Source organism: Rhinopithecus bieti, unplaced genomic scaffold, assembly GCF_001698545.2.
Source record: "Rhinopithecus bieti isolate Rb0 unplaced genomic scaffold, ASM169854v2 scaffold_53647, whole genome shotgun sequence".
Lineage (NCBI taxonomy): Eukaryota > Metazoa > Chordata > Mammalia > Primates > Cercopithecidae > Rhinopithecus > Rhinopithecus bieti.
The window spans coordinates 349,485-371,357 of record NW_016821201.1 but is presented as its reverse complement, the minus strand read 5'-3'; the positions used below and the strand labels follow the sequence as shown (position 1 = coordinate 371,357).

At 46.6% G+C, this 21,873-nt stretch overlaps 1 protein-coding gene across 1 annotated transcript in view; it reads right to left on the bottom strand.

Moving 5' to 3' along the window:
* Nucleotides 1-381: 381 nt before the first annotated feature.
* The window catches only part of ACTR3B (actin related protein 3B), a gene marked incomplete at its 5' end in the record, with an annotated part of 77,352 nt that continues 55,860 nt past the window's right edge, over nucleotides 382-21,873 (bottom strand). Inside the window, 3 exons of the mRNA XM_017860266.1 lie at nucleotides 382-1,338; nucleotides 2,249-2,332; nucleotides 3,567-3,692. Coding sequence (XP_017715755.1) covers nucleotides 1,243-1,338; nucleotides 2,249-2,332; nucleotides 3,567-3,692 — 306 coding nt within the window. The remainder of the gene's footprint in view (nucleotides 1,339-2,248; nucleotides 2,333-3,566; nucleotides 3,693-21,873) is intronic.

Here is a 21,873-nt window from a genome sequence, read left to right as displayed (position 1 = left end):
AGAGCGAAATAAACCTAAACCTATTAATTGAGCAAATTACCTTTCAAGCCAACAATCCATTCAGCAAACATCAGAGTAGTTACTGAAAGCTTAGTCATGAATCCTGAATTTCTAGGAAAGAATATCAGAAATCATTAGTCGCTCCTTCCCACTATACCCCAGATGCCAAAACCATCTCTGACGGGTTATCCAGAACCACGATACCCCAGCGATGGACTGGCCACTGCACGGCAGGCAGCCCACACCATTCAGAAAAAGATATTTCCTCCCACAAGCTGGGTATTAATCAAATCCGCCAATGATGTAAAACAATGTCAATATTCTTTAAAAGAAGCACAGCGACAGGGAGAAAAACAACAGACCACCACACTACAGCAGAAAGATATTTATAAATATTCTAACAGCTTTTATTACAATGGTGCAAGGAAGTATTTCATCCAACACTCACCGACAACAAACCATCATCTTCTATAAAACAGTTCCAGAAAGTTCAAACAGAAAAAACTAAAAGATACATGATCTGTAGTAATTCTCATACAATACTGTTTAGTGTTCAAACTTCATGTCACTCCAATAAAGTATAATCATTTTCTAGCAAACATGTGGCAAAAAAGTTTGCTGTTTTATTTGTTTGCCTATAAACATATCAGAACATGCCTCACAATTAAAAACTCTGGATCACAGCACTCCATGACATCAATATCTATTCGTGCTTAGTATCAGCCAGTTGTACCAAATACCATAAAATACAAAATGATAGGAAATATAAACATCGATTTGTATTTCAAGTTTAAACATTTTATTTACAAAAATAGGCTGGGAGGAAAAGGGTTTGCGCCCCCACATTCTCTCCCGGGGCAGAATGATTTTGCGCCCCCACATTCTCTCCCGGGGCAGAATGATTTTGCGCCATTTTCTAATGTTGTTTCCTCTCACAATTTTCCAAGTCACATTTGGATTCCTTCAGAATTGTATTTGTCAGCTAGCAGCTCGGAAGAGGAAGAGGAGGAGGGAGAGCGAGGGAGAGGAGGGCGGGTGAGGGAGGAGGCTGGCAGACAGCGGTCGCACACGGATAATGGCTTTTACTGAAGGGCCCGCGCCGCGCCTCATGCACCGGCAATGCAAGCACGCTGCTGGGCAGCAACACCGACGTCGCTATTTACAGAACGGCGGCCTTCTCTGGGTTCTGAAGGACACTTGTTCCCCAACGTGACACCATCGAACGACACTTTCAGGCAGACACTAGGACATGACTCCGAAGACGGGGTTGTGGCGGCAGATGCTGGGCCCATACTCTTCATAGTCCTTCTTGGTGTGGCAGACCTGAAAGAACTCGGGCTACGAGAGGCAACAGGCGGACAGAAAGACACACATTTCAGAATAAAGTCAAGCTACCAAGCAGGCAAGACACTCTCCTCATCTCGGCCTCCACCCTCCCTCACGGGACCATTGCTGCAAGATTTTACCTCTCTGATGTACTGAACTACTAATGGGGGGGCATTTCACTTTTTAGAAATGTCATCAGCCTCTATCTTCTCAGGACCAACCAAATGCTGGTCCCCCACTAACAACGTGTGATAATGTGTAAGCTGTTCACAGACCCCCCCACCAACAACGTGTGAGCTGTTCACAGATTTGAGGGGAAAAGTAAGAATTATTTGGAAAAGTCACTGAAATTAATGATTAATGCAGGATTTGTTTAGATTATTTTTTGATTCCACTTACCATGTTATCTGTAACCCCTAATTAGCAAGGATAAGTGATAAATGTGTTGTGTGATTATTTAGACCATAGTTTATATTGGGCCGGGCGCAAAGGCTCAGGCCTGTAATCCCAGCACTTTACGAGGCTAAGCGGGGGGTGGGGGGGGATCACCTGAGGTTAAGAGTTCGAGACCAGCCTGGCCAACATGGCGAAACCCCATCGCTACTAAAAATACAACCCAAAAACATTAGCCAGGCGTAGTGGTAAACGCCTGTAGTCCCAGCTACTCAGGACACAGAGGCAGGAGAACTGGGAGGCAGGCAAAGGTTGCAGTGAGTTGAGATCGCACCACTAAACTCCAGCCTGGGTGACAGAGTAAAACTCCATCTCAAAAAAAAAAAGATATAATTTATATTTTACAGAACTGTCTGTTTAGAGCCACACGATTAGGGCACACACTATTTCACCTTCATAGACGATATTTACCCAAACTCAACAGAGAGCACAGGAATGGAAACACAGAGCCCCCGAGAGAGGGACTTACAGTCGAGGCCAGCATGGAGCCTCCGAACCACACGGCGTAGCGCTGCATGTGATGAGTGACCACCTGGACCTCCACAGGCTTTGGCTGGAAGAGAAAGCAGCTTTCACTTACTCCACGCGCACAGACACATCTGTGATCCAATCATCCCCCAGCTGACGAGACCACGGCTTCACCCGGGGCCGCCCTCCTTTTACTGGCACAAGCACAACCTCACACCCAGCACTCAGTGACTCTGCCCCTGCTGCCAAATCCCCACTAAGACCCACCACAATCCCAGCCCCCAGGGCTCAAAGGAACACAGTGTGTCCGGCAAGCAGAACCTGCCTCTCACAAGGCTGAAAGCATTAAAGCACAAAAGCACAAAATCCAAGCAGTTAACCTCACTGCTTTTTTTTGACCAAACATATCAAATGTTCTGGCACCGCAGAGATCATCCCAAATAAGATTAACCATCCCCAAAATACTAAAAGAAACTGCTTTTCCGGCTGGGTGAGGTGGCTCATGCCTGTAATCCCAGCACTTTGGGAGGCCAATGCAGGTAGATCACGAGGTCAGGTGATGGAGACCATCCTGGCTAACACAGTGAAACCCCGTCTCCACTAAAAATACAAAAAATTAGCCAGGTGTGGTGGCGGGCACACCTTTAGCCCCAGCTACTCAGGAGGCTGAGGCAGGAGAATGGTGTGAACCTGGGAGGTGGAGCTTGCGGTGAGCCGAGATCTCGACACTGCACTCCAGCCTGGGCGGCAGAGCGAGACTCTGTCTCCAAAAAAAAAGAAAGAAAAAGAAACTGTGCTTTTCCAACAGTGGACTCGTGCGCTCTCTTCCTTGCGCCCACTGCCGCTATCGAAGCTCAATCTTGGTTAGAAGCCCACAGTGATCAACAGCTACTTAAGAATGACTATCTTGGAGAAATGCCTTAACTCCCTGCTAACATTAGTTATTTTCATTTAATGAGAACATTTCCGAAGGATATGAGAGATCCTCACCGTAAATCAGTCCCATCTCCTTGGGACACTGGTCATTACACCCCATGCCTGATCTCTATGACACAAAAGGAAACTGCTGGTAGGTATGGTCAGGGAGACTGTGAAGCTGCCATTGCTGTGTCGTCAGGACCATCGGTCTGAACTACCAGCCTGGAAGGACCTCAGGCAGCAAACCTCCGCGGTCATGTCAAAATGCAGCTCAGAAAGCGATGCACACTTGTTTTGATTTCATGCGACCCAGACAAGCTCCTTCAGCTCTGTGTCAGGACGGCCCGAGTCAGGCCTGGCACAGAAGCCCCCGGCACCACGTGGAGGCCCTTGGCTCCTACCTTGATCCTCCCGCCGCTGAGCTCCTCGCTGAGCCTCAGCCTAGCATCCACCACTCTCTTCAAATCCCTCTGTAGTCGGCGTCCGAAATCCCTGAACATGGTGGAGCCTCCTGAGAGAACGACATTCTACAAGACACAAAGCAGAGGGAGCCCTGGGTGAAACCGCCCGCCCATAGTTCCGGGAACCACCCACAACAGAACTCCCACAGGTCCAATCGCTTGTGGGCATGACACACCTGTCCTATGACAGACGTGAACAGAAGCAAACTTAACGCTATTGGAAAAGTGTAGATTTTTTTTTATGGCGACAACAATGTGCCACAGATGGCTCCTTAATCCTTTCCTCAGTTACAGCAAAGCAAAAACAAGGTGATTCTCATGCCCCCCCACCAACCCCTCACATGGACCAGGAAGCCAAATCAAATAACAGAAACTGTCCAGCTGACTTGAGCCAAAACAACACTGGCTCTCCCGCTGCTCCGCCTTAACCATCACCGGGGGAACGTCTTCTAATGGGTGCTTGAAGCTTCTCAGAAGGACGATCTTGGGAAGAAAGCATCCGAGTTACCAGAAGGAACATTCTCAGATGAGCCACCCAGCCAGCACTGCCCTCCAGTGCCAAGACTCACTCGCTGGCCACCCCAGAAGCTCGGTGGAGGGCAGAGGAAGGGGAAGCACTCGCCTGTCCCGCTCCGCCTGCCCAGAACCTGAACCAGCCCTCTGTCCAGCATCTCCGCATTGTCACCCTGCCTGCCTGTCAGTCATCGACACCGTCTGCTCCTGACCTGCAGCCACTGACATCCTCATGGCTCGACGGCCCAGGTCACCCAAGCAGCTGGTCCTCTTCTGGTGTATGTCAGAGGCCACAGTGGCCTAACCTACATCACTCACCTCTCGCCTCTCACTACAGGGCACTGCGTCATCTCACGTCCTCACAAGACAAGGAAGGGTGATATTTTTAGACAGAGAGACCACATTTATGTAACTTTTCCTACAGTATTTTGTTACAATAATTATTCTTAGTTAGTGCTGTTCAGAAGTCTCTTACTGAGCCCAATTTCCAAATTAAACTTTATCATAGATATGTATGTACAAGAAAAAACACAGTATATATAGGATTTGGTACTATCTGCAGTTTCAGGCACCCACTGGGGTCTTCAATCATATCCCCCACTGGCAAGGGGGACCAGTGTATCTCCTGGTTGAACTTTCTTAGAGAAAACACCTTATGTGAAAACTATATAAGGAAATTAATCTTACAAGGAGTCAAAAAGCCCTATTTCCTTTAATCCTCTAAATATGTTAGCTCTTCCCGAGTTCCTGAGCAACTGCAGAGCTCTCTTTCAGGCACTCCTCCCAGTCAGCTCTGGGTGCGTGAACAGTAAGTCCCTCACCAAGTTTACAGGTAAGCAGAAGTCATAAGGAATCAGTACAGAAAAAAAAAAAAAAATGCACTTTTCTGTCCCTAGCAGCCCAGGTTCTAAGTTATATGATATTAGAGTAGTCCGTTCCTGCTTACTGCTGTTCTGGGGAAAGACAGCCAGCACTGAGTGCAAAGGGATCATTTTTCTCTTGTGCCAACTCCTAGAACTGCTGTGACAGCACCCACGTGGACTCAGGATTACATAGTGAGGTCAGAGCAGGAAGAATGAAAGGGGGCAGAAGCCACAGGAAGCCACCAGTGATCTGGCCTTCCATGTGGTGAAGCCAAGTGATCTGGCCTTCCACCTGGAGATGCTGGCCTTCCACCTGGAGACGCTGGCCTTCCACCTGGGGAAGTGACCAGTGATCTGGCCTTCCACCTGGGAGACGCTGGCCTTCCCCCTGGAGAAGTGACCAGTGATCTGGCCTTCCACCTGGAGACGCTGGCCTTCCACCTGGAGAAGTGACCAGTGATCTGGCCTTCCACCTGGGAGTGCCACCAGTGACCTGGTCTTCCACCTGGAGAAGCCACAAGGGATCTGGCCTTCTACCTGGAGAAGCCACCAGTGACCTCGTCCTCCACCTGGGTTCTGCTCCAATTCCACCCTGAGTGTCTGTAGAGAGAAATTTCACCTCCGGTCACCTGCCAGCAGCAGATGTTTGATAAATCACCTAACATGCTGTAGCTGCTCCAGTCGCTAAGGTGAAAGGCTGTCAGGAGCTGAAGGAGCCATGTCCAGCCCTTTCAATGCAACAATGGTTTTGCTCATCCGTGGTGGCAAATACCAAACACATGATGCACAGGACCTTTTTCTTCACTCGTCAGCTATTAGTGTTAGTGTATTCTATGTGTGGCCCAAGAGTTTCTTCTTCTTCTGATGGGGCCCAGGGACGCCAAAAGGTTGGACACCCCTGGGCTAAAGCTTCTACAGGGGCTTGGCCAGGGACAGAGCCTCACAAAACTGTGATCTCATAAAACTGTGCCACAATATTTTGTTATCAGCTTCGAGAAGGTCAAGGCTAATATATTGTTAAGGGAGGATCTGGGCTTGGCCTTCAGGGCCAGGAACTGGGGTGGTCCTGAGGCCACCCTTCCAGGACTCTCTGCAGCGGTGAGATCCCCCGGAGCCCACACCGCGCCCCATTCCTTGGTGTCTACCCCACACTTCTACTCACAAGGAACAGCCCTGAACACTGCAGACACTCTAAGGGGTACCCATGCCTTACGGAGACGACCTGATCATGAACACACTGAATGAAATACCTGGCAATGGCTTTCTGCCCCGGGAACTCTGCAGTCTGTCCTCATCTGGGGGTTTCACTGCTACACACTTCTTTGCTTTCTTAAAACTCTGTGGGCGTGGCCAACCGAGGAAACCGCCGTCACGTCCATTTCTCGAGAGGCAACCCTGACGCCCCTCGCCACAGGCAGACCACGAGGTCACTGGGCACCTGCCTTCTTGACCCATTTTCAGTCTAGTTTTCAAGCCAACATCCTGTCCCAGGATTAGTATGATGAATCATCACTGCTGTCCTCTGTCACCCTGTGGAGAAACCTCTCGTGATCAACCTGAGAGCGCCTGGCTCCTGTCAGAGTCTAGGGACCATCAGCCACAGCTGCAGCTATGGAAATGCCAAACTCAGGTGAGCCCCTGGTTACCAACACTCAGGTAAGAGGTCACCAAAAGGGGAGGACTGGCAGGAACAAGTCCCTGACAGACGGGGTGGCAGCTTGAAATCACATGAACAGGGTTATATTCTGATCCCTGGCTTCCTTCAGACGGGTCTCCTGGCCTGGTGGCTCTTTCAGACACACTGCATTCCTCGTTGCCGTAATATCAAGAATCATAACTTAGAAGCATTCTTGGTATTTTGATCATCTCATCTTAGAATAAGCCTCAGCTGATCCCTGGTCCTGCTCTCTCATGACTGGCCACGCTCGCCGATGATTTCCTGGAGAGACAGACCCTGGCTTATATCCAATTAAGAATTAAGTGAGGACTGGGGAAGAACAAGGATGGGTCAGTGCTTGGAATGAGACATTTCTAAGGGTGCTTTTGCTGAGGTTTTGTGATTTTTGTTTGTTTGTTTGTTCTTTTGCTATTGTTTTTCATTTACTGTTTTGTTTTTTGTTTTGTGTTTTTTTGGGGGGGGGGGATGGAGTCTCACTCTGTCGCCCAGGCTGGAGTGCAGTGACGCGATCTCGGCTCACTGCAAGCTCCGCCTCCTGAGTTCACACCATTCTCCTGCCTCAGCCTCCTGAGTAGCTGGGACTACAGGTGCCCGCCACCACGCCCAGCTAATTTTTTTGTATTTTTAGTGGAGACAGGGGTTCACCGTGTTAGCCAGGATGTCATTTACTTTTTTAAAGCCCACCGCAGACAACTTCTTCAAAACTTCTCCAGGCTAAGATTCCTACAGCCTCGCTCTCTGTCAGGGAATGCTGCAGCCTTGGGAACAGTTCCTTGGGACACTGTCAGGCGATCCCAAACAGTGTCCCAAGGAAGCCCGGGGTGTCTGAGAGCTCTCCCTTGGCCCACCACAGTGTAGGAGAGGGGCCACGGGGCCAGGTTCCTTGACTGTCACCCTGGACTTGGTGAGCTTATCCTTCCCTCAGACAACTGTCAAAGACACGGGTCCGCTTCTCACTGTAACACCCAGCGGCCGACACAGCACCATGGGCACACCTGCTGCCTCATCTCAAAATTCTGGGCCATTGCTATTTTGAAGGATAATCTGAGGGATACACAGTCCGTTCACACCCCTAAGTCTTCTAAATTCTATCATTGGATCCAAAAGTCCCAGGGGAATGCTCCCTGTCTGCTCGGCATTCTTTCACTATTCACCCACAAGACTGTTTCCCCTCCGAACTTCACCGCGAGCCATTAGAAGACCCAGAAGGAAGAAATCCATTTCATTATCCACTGTAGGGATGGATGGAGGACATATTCTTAGTGAGGGTCTAAAGAAGAAATTTCTCTCAGATCTCAGTGTCAGAAAAAGCTGGGCCTCTTAGGAAAATCCACTGGCCTTAATCATATGTCCCCTGTGCCTGCCATTACAGACTGGGTTCCCACCTTTTCCCCAGCTGCTGAGAAGCTGAGAGCCACGAGGGGCCTCTCCCGTAGCTAGGCACGACCACAGAATGGTGTACATGGGTTCTGTCCTCGTCCGACCTTGCTGCACTATTCTGCCACCCTCACTTCTCCTCACCCAGATTCCTTCAGCTACTTCATCCTTGTAGATTGGATATACTTTCCTGCCTGCTTCAAATTTTCCACACTAGAAGGCAAGCAGGCAGGAGGGGGCAGGGGTGTGGGCTTGCATGATCTTCAGGCAAAATACAGTTAATCATTCCCTAAGTTTATGAAAGGATGCTGGGTCCTTATTCTGAATTCCTTTCTTCCTTCAGTAACTGAAGGACAAACCTCAACAGCCTAAATGTCCCTGTGATCAGCAGCAAACACCCCACTGCATTCAGCAGGCAGTTACTGCATTAAAGACACTGAGCTACAAACACAAAAAAAACATCACAGTGAGCCCTGTGGAGCGGACGGCAGCCCCGGTGCCGGGGCTCACTGTGAGGCCTGAAGAAGACGCCTCAACCTCCCAAACCTAGAGATTCCTAAAAGTTCAGAAATGTAAACAGGGAACTTTAAAACACATACTTTTTCATTCTGAGGATCTGCATCTTCATAACAATCGTGAATGTTTTCAATGCTTCATTTCAGTTTTGTCTTCTAAAAAGCAATTCTATTTGTTTCTTACATTAAAAATAAATAACTAAGGCCGGGCGCAGTGGCTCAAGCCTGTAATCCCAGCACTTTGGGAGGCCGAGACGGGCGGATCACGAGGTCAAGAGATCGAGACCATCCTGGCTAACAACAGTGAAACCCCGTCTCTACTAAAAAATACAGAAAAAACTAGCCAGGCGAGTGGCGGAGCGCCTGTAGTCCAGCTATTCAGGAGGTGAGGCAGGAGAATGGCGTACCCGGGAGGCGAGCTTGCAGTGAGCTGAGATCCGCCACTGCACTCCAGCCTGGGCGACAGGCGAAACTCCGTCTCAAAAAAAAAAAAAAATTAATTAATTTAATTAATTAATTAATTAAAACAAAAATCATTTCATGGCTGAATCTTTATTTTCACTTAAGAAAATGCCCAGCAAGACCGCTGCAGGTGGAAGCTATGCTGAGCTTTCGGCGGGGGCTAAGGCAGGCAGGGCCCTGGCCGATGACAGATCGTCCCGCAGGCATCCCTGTACTCCACTTTTCCCGAGCGCCAGGAGAGTTGCACACACCACTGCACGAGTAGGCCCCTAAAACAGAGCCACGTCACTTCAGGAGTGGCATCCATTTCAAGAGATTCTGTGAGAGGAAGTCACAAGCCAGCAATAGGCAAGGGCCAAACAGCCCTCATTCGCGCTGCTCCTTTGCAATTCAGAATCCCTGCCTCCTCACCACGAAACGTCACTTGAGCTCCAAGAGTCCAGCTCAGCACGGAATAGAGCTCCTTGCGGTCAGCACTCTGCATGGGCACGATTAGCATGGCCACAGATAGTGAACTCTAAAACTAGGCAACAAATAAAACCTGAAGACAACACTGCACGAAGTTAGGAAACTCGGAAAGGAACATCATGAGCTCAGAAAGTACTCGGCAAATGAGACGAATGTGGAACAGGAGAGACAGAAAAAGGGCAGAAAATGAAAACACTGAGGGGTGCTCTGAGTCCAAGTTATAACGTATATTATATTACCCAGTATATACTGTATATAAATGTATATTAAAACTTCAAAGACAAGACAAGCTGAAGAAAACAAAAGTCCCTAAACCGAGTCAATTAAGACACTCAAAGTTGCAAGTAGTGGATAAGACAGCAACGGGTCCCACTTGGCCATGGCAAGTGGACAAGACGGTCTCACCAGCCAGGTCAACCGCTGTATGAGAGCTCACTGGTTTACTGATTTCCTCTAAATCCTCTCAGATTTCTGGCCTAGAAGTAGATAATCTGTATCCTAGCTTGTTCTGTTGACTTTGCTGTGGTAGAAAATAGACCAAATACAAAAGAGGACTTAACAAATACAGTTAGATTCACATTAAATCCTTGGAGTGACACCTGAAATGAACAGTAATTCCACCTTTTAAAGACATACACGGGCTCTTGTGCAGAGGGCTCTGTAATAACGTTTACTGCTGTAATCAAACTAGGTGACCAAAAAGATAGTGAGAGAGAAAATGTATCCTCAGAAAACTTCAAACAGGCCAGTTTACCCGGCGAAACTGAGAGCTGGCTTTCAGACAATAAGAGAGAATTTGTAACACAAGACATCATCATAAAACTTTTTTTTTGAAATGGTAAATGATCATTACATTTAGAATGGCCATTTGGTTTTCAGAGAAATTTCTATTTCAAATAAACATAAGCCTAACAACCTAGATTTTTTAAATCACTATTAATGGCTATTTTAATACGTTTAAATTCTACTTCCATGTAAAAGGCAAATGTTAAGTCAACAAATTAATGTAATAGATTTTTTTTTAAAAACATTTTATTAAAAAAAATTTTTTTAGGTCTGGAGTGATGGGTCATGCCTGTAATCCCAGCACTTTGGCAGGCCAAGGCGGGCAGATCACCTGGGGTTAGGAGTTAGAGACCAGCCTGGCCAACATGGTGAAACCCTATCTCTACTAAAATACAAAACTAGCTGGGCGTGGTGGCATGCACCTGTAATTCCAGCTACTTGGGAGGCTGAGGCAGGAGAATCGCTTGAACCCGGGAGGGGGAGGTTGCAGTAAGCCAAGATTGCACCATTACACTCCAACCTGGATAACAGGAGTGAAACTCCGTCTCAAAAAAATAAAAATAAATAAAATAATTTTTTAATTTAGAAAGAATTCCAAGCTTAGCAAAAGTGATACATTCTTTATTCAGATTTACCTACTGTTAACATTTATGGTAGAGTGCTTTTATTTATCATTTGCATGCATTTATTCTGTCCCCTCCCACACGCACACACATCTGGGGCTGGGGAGCATCTGAGCATAACTTACATACCTCATGGCCCTTTACTACTAAATACTTTAGCGTGTAGTTACGAAAACTGAAAACATTCTTTCATGTTACCACAGTACAACTGCCAACTTCATAAACTTAACATTAATACAAAACTTTAATCTACTGTTCCTATTCCCATCTTGCCACTGGATTTATTAATATTCTTCATGGCATTTTTTTTTCTCTCCAGTCCAGAGTCCAGTGCAGGGTCAGACTGTGCAATTACTTGTCATGTCTCTGTAATAGGTTTTTTAATTAAAAATTATTCACTAGGTTATGAAAATAAATGTTCATTATAATACTTGAGAAGCACTACATGATCTTGAGTTGCCTTCAAAGGTATTATATAAATTCATTTCTTTCATTTATTCACATAACCATACAAACAGTGTTATGCATGTGTGGTCAAATGATTTTACACCAAGTCACCCAGATACTTCAATAGGGAAAGAACAGTCTTCTTCAACAAATGATGTGGGAATAATTTATATTTATATCCATGGAGTGAGAGGATGAACATTTATTTACTTTCTCATTTCATGTACACAAATTAACTCATCACTGGTTTAAATGTAAGGGCTAAGAGTACTAAGAGTACTTTATTTAATAATAGCCCCACAGCACAAGAGTGATGATGCTAACACACTGTTGTAACTGATCCGTATTATTAGTTATTGCTGCTAATCTCTTACTGTACCTAATTTGTAAACTTTATCAAAAGTATGTATGCACAGGAAAAAAAGATCATATACAGAGGGTGTGGTACCACCCACAGTTTCAGCCATCCACTGGGGGTCTTGGGACACATGCCCCACAGATAAGAAGGGACTCCCGTATACGAAACTCTGGAAAGTCAAATCCCTCAGATGGGCGCCTTCCTGGAGCACAGGCTGAGGAACTCCTGCCAGCGATGGTTCCCTGCTGTACCTTAACTGTGGTGATTATCACCTAAGTATGTAAACTTTCTTTTCAAACCATACACTTAAAATGGGTTCATTTGACTCTATATAAATTACATCTCAAAGTCGAACTTTTAAAAGCAGAGCAACATAAGAGAAAGTGACGGCAACGGGTCACTGAGTTGAGACGGCAGGAATGGCCTTGCTGAAAAGGTGGCAACAGGGACTTAAATGAGAAGAAGGATGCCCTCAAGAGGGTGCACATTCAGCCAAAGTGTACAGTCTCTAACTCTTCGTTTCTCAATGTTCTGTCACTGTGTGAGGACGTAAGATTGAGCCAAGTCACCCAATTTTATTTTAACATTTTTAACATTTAATCCCCCATAGTTGCTATGGACAACAGGAAAACAATACGCACTATACTTGGAGGCATTTCCTAAAAGCAAACTCCAGCTCCCACCCTAGTTCCACGCCATGCTTTGTGTTGAGAAATTCTCATGTGAACCAGTAAACTCAACAAACCCTTTAGTATTTAAGAATGAACAACCCCTGATCTGTTACCAAAGTAACTGTCCACCCTGCTCCTTCCGCCCTCTGAATACACTCCTGTCGTCCCCACCCTCCAACCCAACTCCTCCCCACTGGCAAATGTCCCCTTTCACACAGACACACTTTAGAGAGAACTCCAGGAGAAAGCGAGAGCTTCTGTGCCCCAGGCCAAATAACAGGTTTAAATCTCCTGTTTTGCTCCTGCCTGAGCTTTGGAACACAACAACTACCAGCAGACACATCCCCATGTCCACTGTCTACACGGATGTGGCACACACAGTGGGTTCCGGATCTGTAGGAACGCAGAGTTGGTGAGGTCTCCTGCACATGCTTCCTGCACAGGCAGGCTGCCGTCCTACAAGTCTTCCACTAGCTCTGCCCAGATACTGTTTCTAAATTAATGCTGCCAAGTACTCTCGTTTTCATCACGCTGAGCTTCAGCCTAGAATTACTGAACTGAACTTTAGCTCTATGCACAGAACGACAGCCCCCGGGTTAGAAGGTCCCTGTGTGGCGCATCCTGAGGGAGGCAGGCCAGAGCAGAGCTGCCCCAGACGGCACCTCCCAAGGACAAGGTCAAGGGAGCTGGCTCATACTTCGCAGCCCCTGAACCCCTCGCCCTAAGCTGTCCCACACCACCCTTGAGGCTGAGTCCCGGATGCAACTTTCCCCGCGCCCCGCTGCCGATGGCAGAAGTTTCAGAGGACAAGGGGGACCTGCCAGAGCGACAGTGGAGGGTGGAATACAGTCTAAAAGGAACATACAAGTGCTAAGTCATAGGCTCTATCGAACTGTCAGCCTGACAGGAACACCAGATGAGAGCAGGGCCCGACAGAAGACAAGCATTTAAGAAGACGAAGCAGTACTGGCCCCAAACCCGGTTTTCCTGACAGGGCGTTTGGAGCCCTTCACAACCTGACCCCAGCCTGCTCCCTGGAGCCAGGTGAGGATGCCCAAAGGCCTCACGCTTCCCTTGCTTCAGTGCTGAGGCCTGAAGCAAGCAGCAAACCCCTCACCCGTGAGCTCTCACGCCCTCATCTGTGACGACATCACCAGGCCACTGGCAGGTCTGGGGGGAAATCAGAGGGTAATGACGTCAGCACCGGCCCAGGGAAGGCAGGACGATGACAAGCACAGTGGGTTCTCTTGTTTGGCCCTCTCTGCCCTGGGCCAGGCAGAGGCTTGAGCACGGTCAGGTCTACACCCTGTCTGTCCACTCCTCCCTAAAGGCACCGCTACACACAGCGCTCGGTAAGCAGGGACCCTCCACAGCCATCGTGGAATGAACGAGGTGCATTTCATTCGCTCTCCCCTCTGGAATAAAGGGGGGTCAGTAAAGGAAAAAAGACTCCAGCAAGTAACTCAAGAACCAGAAACAATAACTGACAACTTCTGATTAAGTCCTTGGACTCTGGTAACCTCCTAACGTTTCTCCCTAGTGCACAGATTCTCAATCAGGGACAATTGTGCCTCCCGGGGACATTAAGCAACATCTGGAGACAATTTTGATTGTCAGGACTGGGTGGGGGTGGGAAGGTGCTACTGGCACTTTGTGGGGAGAGGCCAGAGATGCTGCTAAACATCCTACAATGAAAACGTCAACAGCACCAAGGCTAAGAAACCCTGCCCTAGTTAGCGCTGAGCAGTAAAACCAAAGATGCCTGCGCACCAGCAAAGACGGTCACTGGGGAAGTGGTGTGCCACTCTGCAGCTAATCCAAGACGTGTAGGAGTCCCAAAAGGCAGCAGTTGCCCGGGGCAAAAAAGCAAAGGAAACCAGGCAAAATCCCTGGGAACTTTAAAAATAGAAAAGTCAATCGGCTAGAGGCCGCAGCAGGTGAGGAATCTGCTGCCCTGGCCTGGATGTGGAGCGCCATTTCAGAATATCACTTGAAGTCATTTCATGGAACACAATGACAGTGCCTACTCACTGCCTGACACAGCTGAAGGCAATTCCACACATCAACTCCTTTCACCTTGCCAAAAATGGGATAAAGCAGGTACTATTCCCACCCCCATTCTGCCGAGGACGCTGAGGCACAGTGAGATCAAGTAACCTGCCAAAGTCACACAACTGAACAAGCGGTAGGCAGGGCAGAACACACACCTGGCAGTCTAGAAGCTCACGGCCACGTGGCATCCACACCTGCAGACCTCGTGCTCACCACCATGCAGGATCCACACACTCACCGCATGGGGGCACCAACCCCCCGCAGCCCATGCACTCAAGCACAGCACTCTAACCACCAGTCCGCACAGCCTCCCTTCCCGTGACACAGAATTCGGACCCCACTTTGTACAGACCAATTTGTAAAGTAGCTCTCCCTGTGCTGAGCTGAAATCTGCCACCCACCTGGCCCTGGTTTCTCTCTTTCCTCAGCACTGCTCACCTTCCAGCCAGCTGCCCATCACGTGTCCCAAGACAGCCTCATGCTCCCTGCCAGGTCGCCAAACAATGCTGCTTCCCTCAACCATTTCTCACAGGCCATCTTTTCAGGACCTCTTGCTGTTCTGGGGACCCTCCTCTGGATATACTTCGAAATCCAACAACCAGCCTCTTATAATGTGGACTCCCCTCTGCAGCAGAACACAACACCATCAACACAGCATGTCTCCCCAAGACAAACAGAAAGAAACTCTGAAGCAGTGAGGTGGAACCCTGGCCTTGAGGGCCAATCAAGGTCAAAAGACTTGCCATCTCCTAATAGAGCAAAAAGTGGTCTGTGGCTGTAAACACCTCTACGTCCGATGCAGTGGGAAATGGAGGAAGCGTTACTACTTTTTAAATTATTATTATGCTTCCATTCTGGGGTCCATGTGCCGAACGTGCAGGTTTGTTACACAGGTATACATACACGTGCCACGGTGGTTTGCTGCACCCATCAACCCGTCATCTACATTAGATATTTCTCCTAATGCTCTCCCCTCTCCTAAGAGGCCCACCAACAGGCCCTGGTGTGTGATGTTCCCCTCCCTGTGTCCATGTGTTCTCATTGTACAACTCCCACTTATGAGTGAGAACATGCAGTGTTTGGTTTTCTGTTCCTGTGTTAGTTTGCTGAGAATGATGGTTTCCAGCTTCATCCATGTCCCTGCAAAGGACATGAACTCATCCTTTTTTATGGCTTCATAGTATTCCATGGTGTATATGACCACATTTTCTTTTTTTTTTTTTTATTTCTGTATTTATGAGATTGGTTTATTGAGTCTCAACACAATGAACTGTAGAATAGACAAAAAAGTGTGAATATTTTACCAACCATTGCCTTCAAGCATGTTTTGTCAAATCTCACTTTAGCAGTTACTCTACAACTTATAGTTAAGTTGTTCACTTTAGCAGTTACTCTACAACTTACAGTTAAGCAGTTACTCTACAACTTATAGTTAACTTGGTCTACTCCAGTTTACCTCTGGTCTCTGAGTTGGGAGGAATCGTGATCTATTTGACTCCTTCTTTGTCTATTGACTGGAGAATCTGGGAATGAGTGAATAGGATGTTCTGGCTTAGCAACATTTGTTTCTCTCGTATATGACCACATTTTCTTTATCCAGTCTATCCTTGACAGCCATTTGGGTTGGTTCCAAGTCTTTGCTATTGTGAACAGGGCTGCAATAAACATACGTGTGCATGTGTCTTTACAGCAGAATGATTCATAGTCCTTTGGGTATATATCCAGTAACGGGATTGCTGGGTCAAATGGTATTTCTGGTTCTAGATCCTTGGTCCCTTTGAACCCATTCTTACCACCAACAACCATGTTGCACACGACGAACAGAAAATCAAAAATTAAGTGTTATAGTAACTGAAACCAAGGAAAACCTTTCTTAACACTTAACTACAAAAGCAATACCTCCCTCCTCGCCCAGATTAAATGGAAAAACTTTAATGGAAGGGTTATTTCCATTCTAAACAGAAAAGTTACTTTATCAAGGAAAAGGAAAAAGCCCTAGACCCAACTTCGCAGCCTTCACAGCCCCTCACGCTGTCAGCATCCCTTTCCCGGTGCTTGAAAACACAAGAAATAAATTCGAGAGCAAACCACAACAAAGTGGGCTTGAAGCCTCTCAGCCACGCCCACGACAAACCACTTCTCAGTGACAGGTGCTGTTATTACCAACACACAATCCAGTTTTCTCTGAGAAAATGACAGGGTTGAGAGTCTGCCTCTCATTCCTAAAATGTATTCAGCAGGAGTCTTGATGGGAGATTAAATACAAGGAGATGTCCCCAGAGCAGCTGAGGGGCGGGATCAGGAGAGAACAGACTGTCCCCACTCATTTTCTTAGCACCCCTTCTCTAACTTTAGCTAGCTTGTTTGCATCAAAGTAAATTGGTTTTCTAACTAGTCTTTTATGAGGATTAAAACAGTGTCTGAGCTTATTATTTTTAAACTCAAGTGACTATCCATAATTACTCTGATGGCTTAAATGTGGCTTACAGGTGTCATTTGCTTTGGTTTCTTATTACCTATGCTTGTTTCACCTTCACAGTGAGGAAAAAGCAGAAAAAAAGAGAAATATGTGAAATTACCAATAAATGTATTCTTTCCATCTCATCTCAAAGTAAAGCAACAGTGCTTATTCTAATAATTCTGTACCTCAGAAATATAAACATTTAGCCTAATAGGGTTTTTTTTTTTTTTTTTTTTTTTTGATACAAGGTCTCACTCTGTCACCCAGGCAGGACTGCAGTGGTGCGATCCTAACTCTCTGTAGCCTCCACCTCCCAGGCTCAAGTGATACTCCTGCCTCAGTCTCCCACGCAGGTGGGACTACAGGTGCATGCTACCACATCCAGCTAATTTTTTCATTTTTCTTTTGTAGAGATGGGGTCTTGCTATCTTACCCAGGCTGGTTTCCAGCTCTTGGTTGTAAGCAATCCTCCTGCCTCATCCCCCTAAGGTGCTGGGATTACACACATGAGCCACGAAGGCCGGCCTGCATTCTTAATCAATTTCCACAAAGAAAAGTAAGCAAACATTTTTTCTAAGAAAGAAAGGAAAGATGTCACAAATAATAACATTTTAGTATTTTAAAATCAAACCCCTTTATTTTTAGAAAGGCAGATTATCCCACACAACAGTCTAGAAAGAAAGCTCTCTCAGCAGCAAATCTAGCACAGACAAAACATTTTTAAATGCCCTATTAATCTAATACTGTTTTCAAAGTATGAAAAAATAGCATACATCACTGTTTTATTTCACTGCTTATAGAGCACAGACCAACGTGACAATTTTTTTTTTTTTTTTTTGAAACAGGGTCTCCCTCTGTCGCTAAGGCTAGAGTGCAATGGTGCAATCACAGCTCACTGCAGCCTTGACCTTCTGGGCTCAAGGGATCCTCCCACCTCAGCCTCCCAAGTAGCTGGGACCACAGGTGCAGTGCGTTCCACAACAGCTGGCTAATTTTTTTTATAGATGTGGTCTCCCTGTGTTGCCCAGGCGGGTCTCGAACTCCTGGGCTCAAGCAATCCTCCTGCCTTGGCCTACCAAAGTGATGGGATTACAGAGGCGTAAGCCCCTGCACCTAGCTTAACATGACTTCCTAAAATAAGATTCTGAACTCAAGGTTTACTTTCGCAGTTTAACAAATATTTACTCAGCCTATCTGTTGAAATACTTCTTTCAGTAAGATTATAGAGTTGGTCTTCAAATCTAAAGTCAAACCCCCCAGACAGCAGACAAAGGCCCCTCAGGTCTCACCCCAACCTGCACCCCCGCCCTCCAGCCTCCACATCTCCGTGGTCTTGCAGACTCTGAGCATCTCTGAGGGATGTCTCCAGGGCCTGGAAAGCCCTCGCTCACCACCTCGCCAACCTGGCAACCCCTCCTTGCCTGACTCCTCTGTGAGACCGCAGAGCCCCCGGTCCCACAGTGTGCCGTGCATCTCATTCACCGGGTCAGCAGCACTTCCTGAGCACCCCGCACGGGCCAGGAGTGTTCTAAGCACCGCAGGTTAGCAATGAATCTGACACATCAAAATGGTTGCCCTCTTGAGACGTGTTTCAGGTAGAGAGGCAGAACTATTAAGTTTAAATACGTAAATATATATAGCAAATTAGGAGACGAACGTCATGGAGAAAAAAATAAAGCAAGGCAGGGCAAAATGGCGTGGGAAAAAGCGCCAAGGTGCGGTCTAGAGCAGGCGGTGAGGACGCCTCCCTAGAAGACGGCATTTAGTGCACTTCGCCCACAGTGTGTTTGTTACCAACTGAAGGTCTGAGGAAACAGCACCAGGCAGGTCTGTCAGTGCCATTTTCCCAAAAGCACACACTCAATTCATGTCTCTGTATCAGCATTTTTTGCAATAACGTATTTTTTAAATGAAGGTATGTACACTGGTTTTTTAGACATAATGCTATTATACAATTAAACCGTAATACAGTGCAAACAACAGCCTTCATGCGCACCGGGAAACCAAAAAATGTGTGTGCCTCAATTCACTGTGCCATTCACTTCATCGGGATGGTCCAAACCTGAACCCACAAAATCTCCAAGTTATGCCTGTAATATTATTTATCACATATCAAGCACTACACTTCACCCTCCGTAAGGGTGACCTGGTAATTCCATGAGACGCTTACACCTGGCCCATCCTGCACCTGAGGACGCAGGGGCTGGGAATGAGTGCAGTCATGATGCTAGGAAGCAGCCTGGCCCAAGTGGAGACCCACGCGATTTGGCCCTGGAGCCTATACTGTTAACCACGACAATCTAAAAATAATACTGCTCAAAACGCTTCCCACAAAAGCCAAAGTCCGATATGACTGATTCTAAAAAAACATTTAATTCAGAAAACAAAGTGATCCCTTATCACTTTTGACACAATGTGAGAAATCGGCAAATCTCCTGGGTTACGTTCTGGCGATCAGCAGTCTTCTGGACACTTTCCTGACACCAGCCCACAGTCATTCCCTCCCACAGCCCACTGAGAACTGTGATTGGAAATCCAAACGCATTCAAAAACTGGCTAAGCCAGGTCAGCATTTTAGCCAGAAAATATCTGCTCCACTCAAGCCAGCAGATTCTCAAATCACCATCATTTGATTCAAAAAGCACCATTAGTTACAGACTCCTGTGTATGCCAGATTATGCCAGCAAAGCATACACATCCTGGTAATGCAATAAATCTTGACCTAAGCTAGAAAAGTATCAAAAATCTAAATACAAAAAACAGAGTTGGTATTGAAACGGACATAGCATGCAGCATCAGGCCTCATTACAAATCATGTTTTTAAAGAATTTCAATCACTTAAGAAAGTGCTTACAACATAGTGGTGTTAATACACAGCACTAAATATAAATATAACAGGATAACAGGATATATCTACCTACCTATATACAGTTCATGAAAATAAAAGGGAAAGATGAAGTAATAACATAAACAGCAATGACCAGGCGTGGTGGCTCACGTCTGTAATCCCAGGACTTCAGGAGGCCGAGGTGGGCAGATCACCTGAGGTCAGGGGTTCAAGACCAGCCTGGTCAACATGGTGAAACCCCATTTCTACTAAAATACAAAATTAGCCAGGCGTGGTGGCGGGTGCCTGTAATCCCAGCTACTCGGGAGGCTGAGGCTGGAAATCGCTTGAACCCAGGAGGCAGCGGTTGCAGTGACTGGAGATCGCACCACTGCAGTCCAGCCTGGGTGACAAGAGCGAAACTCTGTCTCAAAATAAATAAATAAATAAACAAACAAACAGCGACTATAAAGGAGTAACTTCTGCTTTGTAATAGTGTTTTTTACATCTCAAATTTTCTATATTGAACATGAATTTTAGATTGGAAATCATGCACTCTGCTCATGTGTAGAGTCTAAGTTCTTTTCAGTGAACCTCTGACCACCCTCCTCCCTCCAACCCTGTCTCACAGCACACCTTTCACTTCCCACCTGGTGTCAGCTGTCGTCTATTTATTCAGTTCACCATGTCAACTGGATTTCTCAATAGCCCACAACCTTACCTTGCCAGATAAATGTATATTTCATGATGCCAAATAAAAGTCTCCATTTTAAACCACCTCTGCAGATGGAAAGGCTGTGTCTTTATGCTGGTAAAAGAATACCACAGCACATACCATTATAAACACCACACATCACCCAATAATCTCCTGAAATTTATGTCAGAAAGATTGGAAATAAAATCTATATTAACAGCAAGTTCTTAATATCAAATGTGGTATTAAAAATAACAAAAATTTTCATTCCTGGAATATTAAGAGGCTCTCTTCTTAACTCAGTTTGGCAGACACACAGTGCCACCTATCAGCCATCCTCTGTAACTGCAGGTGCAAGGCAAAGAACCGCTCACAGACACGCCTTCCCCTCTCCCTGCTATTTCCGTGCCCACAACCACGACAGGCTAAGAGGACAGCTCTATTAGAAGCCCCTGCTATTTCTATATTGTGTTCTTGAAAAGTTTTACCTCCTTAGGAACTAGAGCTTTTCACTGTCGAACTGAACCCAGAGATTGCAATCCCAGCCAAGTCTGAACAAACCTATGTCTAAAATACGGGATGTTATGATACCCAACAGTGTCCGAGGAGCAATCCAAGCAAATCTCCAGGTCCGGCTCTAAACAGCTGCCTGCCGGGAAGGAACATAACAGCGAATGGCAAATGTCTTACAAGGATTACCCACACATCTTCTTTCCTCTAACCACCCCCACCTTTGGCCTGCAACTGCTGTGATTTGACCTCTGCCCGGTTTCTCTCACGAGGCTGCTCACCCCTGTGTGGTGAACCCAAGGGCTACCTCTTGAGCCTCATCCTGTGTGACCTCTCAGTGTCACTTATTAGGGCCCCCTAGCTTCTAGAGCTTTCCTTCTCTTCTCAGGTGACTCCTACTTGACTTCTGTGGAAGTTAATTTTGTGTGTCAACTTGGCCAGAGCACAGCACCCAGTGATTTAACCAGACACTAACCAAGGTGTTGCTGTGAGGGTATTTTGTGGATGCGGTCAGCATTAAGGAAAGATTACCCTCTATAATGTGGTTGGACCTCATCCAATCAGCTGAAGGTCTCAAGAACAAAAACTAAGATTTTCCCGAGAAGGAATTCTTCTGCCTGAGTGTCCAGCCTGCCAGCCTTCCTACAAATTTTGGACTTGCCACCCTGAAAGGAAGCCAATTTCTTAAATTTTATAGATAATATAGAGACAGTGGCCGGGTGTGGTGGCTCACATCTGTAATTCCAGCACTTTGGAAGGCTTGAGCTCAGGAGTTTGAGACCAGCCTCGTCAGCACAGCAAGACCCACCTCTTAAAAGAAAAAGAGATTGTGAAATACCCACTATTGGTTCTGTTTCTGAAGAGCCCTGACTGACAATCTCTCTGGTCTCCTTTCTCTTGCCCATCCTTAAAAGCCTGACCTTTCTGCTGGTTCAGGCTAAG